At 38.2% G+C, this 13,041-nt stretch overlaps 1 protein-coding gene across 2 annotated transcripts in view; it reads right to left on the bottom strand.

Moving 5' to 3' along the window:
* The window catches only part of LOC109052917 (ephrin type-A receptor 6-like), a 114,850-nt gene extending 102,685 nt beyond the window's left edge, over positions 1 to 12,165 (bottom strand). Inside the window, exon 1 of one of the 2 annotated variants that reach the window (XM_042757679.1) lies at positions 11,497 to 12,165. In XM_042757679.1, coding sequence (XP_042613613.1) covers positions 11,497 to 11,572 — 76 coding nt within the window. In that variant the 5' untranslated portion in view covers positions 11,573 to 12,165. The remainder of the gene's footprint in view (positions 1 to 11,496) is intronic. The other variant, XM_042757687.1, reaches the window with a different exon arrangement.
* Positions 12,166 to 13,041: the final 876 nt, after the last annotated feature.

Raw genomic sequence — 13,041 nt, 5'->3', positions numbered from 1 at the left:
ATCTGGAGCCAATCTCCTTTCTGGTACTGGAGGGTTCAACTGCCGATATCATCCTGGAACTCCTTTGGTTAACCTTACTTTCCCCAAAAGTGAAGTGGAACACTGGTGAGATCCTACAATGGACTGATTATTGTCTTCAACACGATTGTCTTGGATTTCTTCATTTCAGAAGCCATTAGCACCTCCATCTTCATCCACGACAAAAGAGGTGGCTATCGGTTCCACTACTATCGAGAGTCCAGAGGCCTCGGAAACTCCAGAAATTCCTTCAGATTCCAGGATGTCTTTAGCAAGCAAGTCACCACGGAATTATCACCTCATCCGCCATGGGACTGTGCAATTTACCTGCTGTCTAGGGCATTGCTGCCAAAGGGTGGCGTTTACCTGGTGTCCATCCCAGAACAGAAGGCCATGGAGGAGTACATCGAGGAGGCTCTTAAACAGGGATTCATCCACCCCCTCGACTTCACCAGCTGCATCTAGCTCCTTCTTTGTCGGTAAGAAGGACGGAGGCTTGAGACCCTGCACTGATTACAAGTTCCTGAACTCCCAGATGGTCAAGTACCATTATCCTCTTCCTCTGGTCCCTGCTGCCCTGGAACAGCTTCATGGGGCTAGCATCTTCTCTAAGCTGGACCTGCATAGCACTTTCAACCTCATTCGGATCCGTGAGAGTGATGAATGAAAGACTGCATTCGTAACACCATCAGGCCACTATGAATACCAGGTGATGCCGCATGGCCTCTCAAACTTACCCTCTGTTTTCCAAGGATTCATGAATTAGGTGTTCCGGGAGTACCTCCACCACTTTGTGATCATGTACATCGACAACCTCCTCATCTACTCCCAGAACCTGGCCGAACATCGCCACCACATGAAACAGGTCCTTCAGAAATTGAGAGCACCACCTGTATTTCAAACTGGAGAAGTGTGAGTTCCACCAAGATACCATCCAGTTCCTCGGTTACATCTTCGACCACCATGGCATTCACATGAACCAGAGGAATGTGCAAGCCATCAGAGATTGGCCTCAACCTACCACCATCAAGAACTTCAACATTTCCTAGGTTTCACCAATTCATCTCAATCTTCAGCCAAATCTGTACACCCCTCACCTCACTCCTCAGAAATAAGCCCAAGAGTCTGTCCTGGAATCCTGACGCCATCAAATGCTTTCCACCAGCTCAAGGAAGCCTTTTGCACCGCTCCTACTCTGGCACACCCAGATCCACAACTCTCTTTCGTAACTGAAGTAGAAGCATCTATAGTTGGGGTAAGAGCAGTCCTACCCCAGCATCACGTAGAGTCTCCCATTCTCCATCCATATGCTTTCTACTCCAAGAAGCCATCTCCAGTGGAGCAAAACTATGACACCAGTAACCGGGAGCTCCTAGCTATTAAGCTTGCCCTAGAGGAGTGGCGACATTGGCCAACCACCCTTTTGAATTCATAACTGATCATCATTATCTAGAATATCTCACAGAGATGCTAAACGACTCAACCCCCGACAAGCCCACTGGGCTTTTTTCTTCATATGCTTCAACTTCACAGTCACTTACCTGCCTGGCACAAAGAACCAAAAAGCAGATGCACTCTCCCGTCTCCATCTCTCTGAAGACAGTAACTCTCCCCCTGAACCCATACTTCCTCTAGCCATTATTGCGAGTCCCATCCAGTGGTCTCTTGATGACAAGATCACAGAAGCCACTCGCTCTGAACCTGTTCCTCCAGGAGGTACAAAAGGGAGTGTTAATGTACCATCATCCCTAAGGCTAACCCTTCTAGACTCAGTACACACTGCCGCTCTGCCCTCCACCAGAAGGGGAAACTCTTCTGTGATGCCTGGTGGCGGCGCTGGATAGCCCTCGGTGGGCGGCTCAACACTCCTCTGCCGCACAGTGGATGGCGATGGCTCCTCTGAATTCGGGGCAGCCAGCAGGAGTCCCCCATTCCCTGCTCCTCCCCATCATGGCAGACGGCAACAGGCTTGCACTCAGGCAAACGGTGGTGACTCCTCCGCTCCCTCATGGACGGCAGCCTTTCCTCCACAACCCAGGCGGCCAACAGTGAGTTTGTCCGTCCCCCCGGCAACTCACTCCAGCCCACCGCTTCGAGCGTCCATGGCGGCAGACTCCTCGATGGCACTGCAGATTCCAAACAGTGGTGAGGGCTCTCTGACAGCGTGTCCCTCCTTCCTCCCGGGTTTCAGCACCAATGTAACAAACGTTTATAGTCACGGGAAGAAGGAGGCAGGAACCGGTGAACATTAAAACATAATTTAATAACAAAGTAAACACAAAAGTGAAAATAGCACGACAGCTCCTCACGGACGATCGCCGAGCACAAACAGAACCAAAACAACATAAACAGTCCAGGCCTGGTCCTCTCTCGTCCTTTACTGTGGTTACTCCTCCTTTTATTATTCCGGAGCTCCACTGTGGGACTCGAGACCGGTGAGTGGCGCAGGTGTCGCTCATTATCGTTCACTCCACCGGCCTCGCTCCGTTCCCACGGCTCTCCGCCCCACCCCACTCACCACAGTTAACCTCCACGATACTTAATAACAGAAATGGTTTAAAAGAACTATGACAGAACTATGGTTTATTTGCAGTTAACTACTCATTAACAACAAATATATACAAATATTTAATGCATAACAAAGAAATGCATCTATGCAACCTTTAGTGCATGAGGATGAGGTAGGTTAGACTGTCACAAGTTAATGAATGTTGCTAGAATTATTTGTACTGTTAACCTCTCAGAACTTGTAGAAATGACATCAATATGACTATAAGTAATAGTGTTTCTGCATTGTAAGTTAATTTGAGGCTGGCTCCTTTTACTCATTTTCTATTGCCTTTGGAATTGTGGAGAACTCTGTCTTCAGTAAACTCTCTGTTACCTGACTGAACTTCAAATTGATTCCTGGTCTTCATTGAGCATATTGGTCTCTCTATGGGGTTTAACTATAAAACAATTATTTATTAATTAATTAATTAATCAAACTGAACTGACTTTATGTTTATGACAAGAAAAAAAAAATCTGCCATTGAAGAAAGATAAATCTGTTTTCCCTTTAAATTATGTTTATTTTTCTAAGCCCATCGGCATATTTTTTTCTTGCTTTATGTATAAACTCATTTAATCCTGATCATTAGACAAAAAAGAAAAAAAAAAAGAAAAAAAAAAAGTTCTGGCCACTATACCAAAAACATACATGGTTTTTATAGTGAATTCTTTGCCTAAACCAAAAAAAGGTCAGTGAACAGCGTGAATTAAATAACTCATTTGACAATTGAAAAAAAGGGTAAAAACCTCAACAACCTGAAATTAAGACAGTATGGCAAATTCAAATTACCAGCCCTTAGAAGTAGATAATATGGCTGGCAAGGGTAATGCTGCCAATGGCAAGATGCTTTCCAGATGGCACTTTTATTAATGGTCTTATTAGAAAAAGCAGAGCGGGTTGTCTTGCTGCAGCCTAATCTTTGTAACCAGTGTTGACAAGATCCGCAAGCTTCATTTCAAACCAAATCAGCTGCTGAATGTTTGTTGTCTCTCTCCCTCTGCCTCAGCGTGGAGAGTGAGACATCAACAGAGACACATCAGAAGTGGCAGCTAGCGCCTATGTCTGTCTGTAAAAATCTGGAGTCCCTAAAGTAGGCCACATGGAAAGAAGGAAAGGATTAAAAAAAGAAAAGAAAAGGCAGATGGAGAAAAACCTTGAGTATCTGGGCTGCCTCTATTGCTTAGATGTTTCTTTGATGTGTCATATCAGAAGATCTGGATCTTGTTTTTACCATGTGTTTTTAAGATGTTGATTACTGGATCCCAGTATAGAACATCCCATTAAGTGACACATTTAAAGATTAAATCCAAATCTAAATCCATTCAGCATGAACACAGCTTTAAGATATACCTATAGTTAAGATTTCTTCCAGGAGCTTCAGGATTATGAAAGAAAGGCATCAAAGACATCTAAGCTTTATTATTGGATTATAAGTGAGGCTTCTCTATTTATCAAAGCATCAGTGGAAGGGACAATCATTGCAAATTATCAAATGTACGCAACACCGATGTAAAGAATTGTATTATTAACAATTAGGAACAAGTAGTGAAGTGAATCGTAAAGAAAAATCGTAAATCCTCTTAACAATAAGAGAAATTTATGTACTGTATGTATGTATTTATTTATTTATGTTTGTATGTACAGGTGCATCTCAATGAATTAGAATGTCATGGAAAAGTTATTTCAGTAACTCAAATTGTGTATTAAATAAATTCAATGCACATAGACTGAAGTAGTCTTTGGTTCTTTTAATTGTGACCATTCTGGCTCACATTTAACAAAAACCCACCAATTCACAAAATCCATCTCAACAAAAAAGAATATGGTGACATGCCAATCAGCTAATCAACATAAAACACTTTAACCCCTTCACAAGGAGGGTAAGCCACAAACATTCATTGCCACATAAGCTGGCTGTTCACAGAGTGCTGTATCCAAGCATGTTAACAGAATGTTGATTGGAAGGAAAAAGTGTGGAAGAAAAAGATGCACAACCATACAAGAGAACCGTAGCCTTATGAGGACTGTCAAGCAAAATCGATTCAAGAATTTGAGTGAACTTCACAAGGAATGGACTGAGGCTGGGGACAAGGCATCATGGGCCACCACACACAGACGTGTCAAGGAATTTGGCTACAGTTGTTGTATTCCTTTTGTTAAGCCACTCCTGAACCACAGACAACGTCAGAGGCGTCTTACCTGGGGTAAGGAGAAGAAGAACTGGCTATTGCCCAGTTGTCCAAAATCCTTTTTTCAGATGAGAGCAAGTTTTGTATTTCATTTGGAAACCAAGGCCCTAGAGTCTGGAGGAAGGGTTGAGAAGCTCATAGCCCAAGTTGAAGTCCAGTGTTAAGTTTCCACAGTCTGTGATGATTTGGGGTGCAATGTCATCTGCTGGTGTTTTTTGAAAACCAAAGTCACTGCATCTGTTTACCAAGAGATTTTGGAGCACTTCATGCTTCCTTCTGCTGACCAGCTTTTTGAAGATCCTGATTTCATTTTCCAGCAGGATTTGGCAGCTGCCCACACTGCCAAAAGCACCAAAAGTTGGTTAAATGACCATTTTGTTGGTGTGCTTGACTGGCCAGCAAACTCACCAGACCTGAACCCCATAGTGAGAGGCAGTAATTAAAGCAAAAGGAGCCCCTACCATGTATTGAGTACATGTACAGTAAATGAACATACTTTCCTTTCCAGAACGCCAACAATTCACTTTTTTTTTTTTAAATTGGTCTTATGAAGTATTCTAATTTGTTGAGATAGTGAATTTATCACAATTAAAAGAACCAACTTAAACTACTTCATTCTGTGTGCACTGAATTTATTTAATACACGACACGAATTTCACAATTTGAGTTGAATTACTGAAATAAATGAACTTTTCCATGACATTCTAATTTATTGAGATGTATGTATGTATGTATGTATGCTAGTTTGTTTCTCTTGCCATTTGGTCCTGGTATTATTATTATTATTATTATTATTATTATTATTATTATTATTATTATTTTATTTTTTTGATAGAATCAATTCTGAATAAGTATCATACAACAATAATAAATATATATATATATATATATATATAGTATGCTCAAAAGGAAATTTAGGGAAAAAAGTAGCAACATCAAACAGAGTGATATAGTACTATATATATATATATATATATATATATATATATATATATATATATATATATATATATATATATATATATATATATAGTATGCTCAAAAGGAAATTTAGGGAAAAAAGTAGCAACATCAAACAGAGTGAGCAATGTTAGCTGAAATGTCATTCCTGTTGTGTGTCTCAGCTGGATGGCTTTCATGTTGATAGAGACAATGGCTTACTCAACCTACTGTGGCACTGATGAGAAAAGCATTCTGGGATATGAATAGATTGGAATGCTTGTCAATTTCTGCTTTGGAAGCAACAATGTACTATTGATTGGTCATTGATCTTCAGTCAAAAGAAAATGAATCTAAATAGCATGGTGTCGCTACTGCCATTTTTCCTTAAACAATCATCGCTGTGAAGAACCGATTCAAGCTATAAATCAAATCATTTTCCTATCCTGTACTAGCCAGTACTGACAGGGTTAATAGAAACTAAAACTGTTTCTAAGAATGAAATAAACACAAAATCAAGCATTGAACCAAAGCCTACAAATATGATATAAAAAAAGCTGTCGCTGAGGCCGTGCCCTTTCAAAAGGTGCTAAACTATACCATTATCAAACATACATTGTGGAAGTCAATATGAAATTTACTCTGTTCCTCTCTCAGTTCACAGCCACTCACGTTTATGTTATTTTTATTTATTTATTTATTTTTGGGGAGTACAAATATGTATCTTTAAGGTACTAATATGCACATTGTAAGGGTAAATATGGAACAAACATTATGAAAAGGTGTCACACCAGTCAAAGTATTATTATTATTTTCTTTAATTTGGAAGCACAAAATACATTAAAACATAAATAGTTTTATATATTAAGAAGAAAAAGAAGGTTTGTAAGTAAAAAATATATATATAATATTATAATATTGTAAAAATCATTTACAGTGTAAAATATTTTTTTCCCTCTGTTTTAATATATTTATTTTTTTTAGTTATTCCTGTGATGGCAAAGCTGAATTTACAGTGTCACATTATCTTTCAGAAATAATTCTAATATGCTGCTCAAGAAGAATTTCTTATTATTATCAATTTAGATAACAGTTGTTCTGCTTTATATTTTGGTGGAAATGTAAAATGTCATGTTTGATAAATTTCTTTATCAAAAAAAAAAAAAAAAAAGACAAAAAAAACCTTAACTGACCCCACACTTTTGAATGGTAGTGTATTTGAAAAAAAAAATAAAAAATATGTAAAGTATGTATGGAACAATTTCATAACAAAAATGTTAAGTAATTGCTATTTTGACATTTTATTCAAAGCCAAGTACTGAATGCCTGGGGTTAAGTGCTTTGCTCAAAGGAAAAACGGCAAAAGTGGAAGTCAGTTCTGCAGATCTAATTCTCCAATTCATGGGTAAATTCATGGGTAGTACTCAAAACCTGAAACGTTTGTATTATGACATTAAGCTCTGGACTCTTCCAGTGGCAAATCAATCAGGTGTGCAACTATTCACTATTATTAAACTTTATTAAAAATAAGCTTCCAAAAAAAGTTTGCCTAATTGCATGAAAATATGTTTTTTACAGTATAAAATCCAAACATCAGCCACAATAAATTCATTACATAAACTCTGAACTACAACCAACAATGTGCACTGGCTTACTAAGCTCTGACATGTAGCTAAATGATCGAAACAAACTCTTTTGAATCTTGGCTCAAGGAGATAATAATGGTTGGTTAGAGAAAAAGAGATGTGTGTGTGAGTGTGACAAGAAAGCCTTGATCCATGCAACTCATGTTCTCTCTCTCTTTTTTTTTCTCTGAGATGAGAGATGAAGACGAGAAAGGTGACATTTGGAATTTGAATGTCACAACTGGTGAAAAATGGCCCTTTGTCGAACGCTTGAGATAAATTGATCTGATAAGGACAGCGCTGCATGCATTAGTGGTCTTTAGCCGGGCATTTAGTGTGTCTGAGACGATGTGGAGGAGTAGGAAAAGGAGCCACTGGGGTTAAGGCTAAGATCACATTGCACAGACAGGCCCTGGAAATGTCAAGGTGCAATTTACAAAAGTCAAGTCAATGGAGAGGCACAAGCAGGTCTGTGCACCACAGTACGCAAAAAGAGCTAATCTCTTCCGTTACTTACACTATAAAAAATCGGTTTTATTCAGCTTTAATAAATGTAATATCTTAGCAAGAGGGACGGTGCATGTCCAGGGTGTCAATACAACGCAGGTGGAACCAATACAACCAATTCAAAAATGACTAAATTAAATGACAAGATGATTTTTCTACGACCTTGATCAGACGAAGAGAACAAGAAAACAGACAGACACATATACACGCACATTTAAATACCGTTGCTGGCAGCACAAAGCCTTATCCTGCTCCTTTCTCTCTCTTTGAAGAGCCGTTGAAGTGTTGAAGGTATAAAGAGAGAAACCTCAGAGGTTCGGCTCCACAGTGTCTATAAAATCAATAAGTGCACTCCACGCGGCAGTGATAGCAGCACAAACAGGGCAGCGGGCATTAACAGGCCTCTGTTACAGCACACAATTACTGTTTACATAGTACTTCCTGACACACACACCCATGTAGCTTCAGTGCTGCTGTAACATGCTTTAAACTGTGGCTCTCTGGAGAAAGAAACACAGACGCATATGCTTATATTTCCAATAAAGTGCAACTTTGTTCTGAACAAAAAAAAAACACAAAACTCTGACTCTGACTAAGCCACATGACTGCATCAGAATGGAAGACAAACACACACACAGCTAAAGATCAGTCAGCAGCTACCAGAGTTGTGTGCCATTCAGAAGTGAATTGAGATGACTTTTATATTCCTGTTAAATTCCTGAATTTAAAATTAGGTAGCAAAAGTATGCAGAATTGCAATTCGAATTTGAATGTAAGGAAACAGAATTAAAATGAATTCAAACTCATATAACTGTAAAGTAGAAAAACAAAGTAAAAACAAAGTAACAAAGTAAAGCAGTGTTATTTTGTTAACTAAACTATTAAAAATAATTTTAGTAGTTAGAATAAAGCTGAAATAAAATAAAATATAAATATTAGATGAAGAACTTACACTTTCTAAAAAATTCTAAATGTTGACTGCATCAAGCTGAAAACGTGTAACTAAAAATTTTAATTAAAGTACTAAACTAAAATTAAGAATAGAAAAATGCTAATAAAAATTAAAAAAGCACATAAAACAACTACAACAAATTGAAAATATAAAAATAGAAGCATTTTTTTTTTAATTTTGTGATTCGAACCCTTGACCTTATTGTTGCTATCATCATGCTCTACTGTTTGAGCTAGCTAATACCACAAGTATTAATTAAATATTAATAATATTTATATTAAAAATATTGGCTTAAAAATGCTTGTTTTGAAGTTGTGAAGTTTATTAAATTCAAATTTAGTCAAATTGAAAGAGATATAAGTATTAAATTCTGAATTTTGACTAACCCTGGTATAACAGCAATATAAATTCCATCAATTGTTTCTCTGCTTCTCTACCAGAAGTACAATTCATCTAACGGATAACACACACTTTATCATATCCCATTTTGACCACTGACAGGCATATATGAAAACCTAACCGATGTCTGAGGAAGAGGAAGTTAAAGAGCCCTTGTAGAACACTTAAGCACTACTCTGGACTGATTAGAGGAGAGCTTGAGAACATATCTATCTTACAGTGATCTGATACCCATTTTGAAGTTTCTCTTGGTGCAAAATGACAGTTGAGCATGATTGGCAAGAGCAGTCCGTCAAGTATCTGCACAAAATGGTGGTTTTAACCAGGGCTTATTACAGACCTGCGCTTAAATAGTGACTGGTTTTACAAGAGGGTCAAAGAGGCATTTGAGATTCAGCTACGAGTATGAGGAGGAGAGAAGATTGAGCTTATTCAGTGTACAGTCTTCTTTTGAATGGATTTTTGAAGGGCTTTGAAGAGTTCTGCAATAAATATCCTGCAAAGTGTTTCTTCAAAATGAGGTAAAGCGAAGCATTTAAAGTTTGATTCTAATGCTACAGTATATAGCATAAAAGAGCAGACGGTTCTTATATGGCAGTGCAATAGATAAATATATTGCGAGGTTATGTAGGGTCATCTCTGCATGCATACTAATTGGACATTAGCATCAGTGTTAATCACAAGACGGGACTTTTGTTCAAGTGAACTGCAAACCCTCAATTTCCATTTTTATAGGTTCACATTGGAAAGAACTGTCTCCAGATCTATTGCCTAATTTGTGATGGTTAAAACTGAGAAAACAGTGACCTGTTAAATAACCGCTTTCCATCCTAGCTCAGGAAAAAAAATAAGGATGACTCATAACTGGATAAAAAGTTTTAAATGTCGTGCAAGCCAACTCAGATGGTTTGAGTGTTCTCTCTTCTGCACATCCCACACAAACATGCTCCCTTCCTCTCTCTTTCCACAGCACACAGTCACTTGTTCTTGCAGTGTTCGTATTCAAAATACTGCCATTTAACTATTTTCCTGCATGGATGACCACTGGGAACTGTGAGTGTAAATATAAGGGAGGAGTTACAGGCACACGCAGTGGGGAAATGGGGCAGGTGCAATGAGACACCATCACTGCAATCCTGTCTCTTAGAAATATAGGTGAGACCTGGGTGTGTTAGGGTGAGTAAATTAGGGTGACCATAATCATAATCATAATCATACATGCCCAGCTCTCTCCTGTGGTGATTATAAAAGTTTCTCTGTAAAAATCGAAAATATTTACTGGACAAAACACAATTTTAAGGTAAGAAGTTATATTTTGCATCTGTTTTAAGCTTTGTTAGTGATCATAGCAATGAATGTTAATGAAAATGTCTGTACACCCACTTTTATTTAGTACATCTTAAGATACTAATATGTTTTTTTTTATCATTTTTATCATCAGTTTATCATCAGAACCACCAGGTCATCTTGTTCTAACATCCACACAAGCTTTTGGCAAGGAGGGTAGCTCTACTTTTCAATATATTTCTACTTGATCCACAAAGGTGGCACAAAATTGGACAACGTCATAATTATGAGAGCGACCAATATGCACTCACACATTTTAAAAATTGTTAACATGTGCTTTGTATGTATTTCTGCATTTGTTTGCAATTTTATTTGAATGAAAATGTTTCTCATCAGCCTTTGTTTTTGAATAAAATAAAGCGGGTTGGGTTGGATTGAGGAGTGTATTTCTGAGGAAATGCATGTGATTTCCACAAATTATGCACAGAAGCGTGTTTTCAGTTGGTGTAACCACCCACCCCAGCAGTGCCAACAACAACACTTTGTACTTGACCTTTATTTACAGTTGTAGAGACAAACTGAATATTTATAAACTACTTGAATATGAAACAGACAAATATGGGCATATCATATCAGTGCTTTAGAGATAAGAGCAAAAAACTCTGAGTTATAGACGCTGAAATGTGTTACATAAATGTGTAACCGGTCTTTCCTATGGGTACCCTGTTTGTATGATGCTGAGCATAAGACTGGCTGCAGAACTACAGAATGACAGTTAACACAGCGTTTATAATCTCTCCTGCATAAATCAAAACAAACTATAATATTCCGAATTGCTGGCACAACTGTCATTAGCCAGTTGTATAAATCTGTATAGATTTTGTATAAATCTCTGACCAAAATTAAAGACTGAATGCGATTAGCGTCTCATTTGCAACCAATACATACAATATACATACACACTGTGCACATGAGTAGGTTATGATATAGTAACAAACAATTAATCACAATTCATTATTTATAACTCACCTTGGTTTGAATGGCCGGGGTCCGACAAAACCAATCCCGGTAAAGCAAACATGAAGAAAAATCTTTGAAAAGTCATTTTTGTATCCAGTTGTGCACGTAAGTCGGTGACAGTTACTAAAGAAAAGAGTCTGAGACAAAATATCCAGTCACAAAATTCATGGAACTATTGTCAACAATTTTGCGCGTCAACCGCCTCGTTCCCCGCACCGCGAAAACGCGGATACAGAGCGACAGAAATGCCAGCCCATTACGCACAACTACCGGCGGCACATGAAAAACTTACAGAGTTTACCCCATAAATAGGATAGAGACTGTGAGATAAGTTATCCCTAATACTGTAAGGCTATCAACACCTGAAATAACGAACTAGACTAAGTGTGTTCTCCAGTCCTCAGTATCCATAAACGGGCTTTCTCATTCTCTATGCGTTAACACGCGCTTCTCTTCTTGGCACTATATGCCGTCGACAGGAGCCTGTATCACGCGCTTAAATTAGCCGAATCAGTCTCGCGCACGCACACAGACCTGGCACGAGAGCTTCCACGACGCGTTCTTGAGGTGAAAAGCCAAAGTGAGTTTTGCGGATCTGGAAGGAAGACCAGCTCATCAGCACTAGAGGGTGTTCGTTTCCACACTGTGCCGTGCGTCCCGCGCTTCTGTCAAGGCTAGGGAAGGCAGGCGTGCTTATTTAAATCAAAGCACAAAAACAGTAAGTCTTATTTGGTCTGCGTCTTCTGTAAGGACCGGAACAGACCCAAGCTGCATTAGTTATGTATGCATTAATGCTCTTTGGTGCGTTTTCGTCAAGACTTTGTAGACTTAATTCTACTTTTAATATTTTGAAACATTCTTAAGCCCTTTTATACTGTTGCAATTATAGCAATTTTAGCTTATCACCCTGAACTATATTAATGCAATATTATTATTAATGCACTGTAATATGTTGGCAATATTTTGTAGGAATTTACAGTAATTTATTAACTAAATTCAAAATTTGATTATGAAATATATTCAGAATAGGTCATTTTCAGTCATAACAAAATTGTAATGTATGTTGGATACTACTGTAAACAGTTTTTTTGGGGATAAGTGTTCCCTTTTGTCTGGAAACTTGGACCTTATTTATTTTAATTATTTTTTTTCATATGCAGCTGATGTAATAGTGCTTCAGAACACAGTGTGGTTTCACTTTGTTACACAAAGACTAAATTAAATTATTGACTCTTAAAGGGGTCATATGATGTTGCTAAAAAGAACATTATTTTGTGTATTTGGTGTAATTAAATGTGTTTGTGGTTTAAGGTTCAAAAATCACATTATTTTCCACATACTGTACATTATTATGTCTCCTCTATGCCCTGCCTTTCTCGTAAACGTTGTTTTTTACAAAGCTCATCAGTCTGAAAAGCGAGGGGTGCTCTGATTGGCCAGCTATCCAGTGCTTTGTGATTGGCCGAATGCCTCAAGCATGTGATGGAAATGTTATGCCCCTTGTCATATACTTTGATGCATGTCCTGGTCAGAACACTGGAGAGACAAGACAAA

This window comes from Cyprinus carpio, chromosome A1 (genome assembly GCF_018340385.1).
Source record: "Cyprinus carpio isolate SPL01 chromosome A1, ASM1834038v1, whole genome shotgun sequence".
NCBI lineage: Eukaryota > Metazoa > Chordata > Actinopteri > Cypriniformes > Cyprinidae > Cyprinus > Cyprinus carpio.
This window is presented reverse-complemented; position numbering and strand designations above follow the sequence as displayed.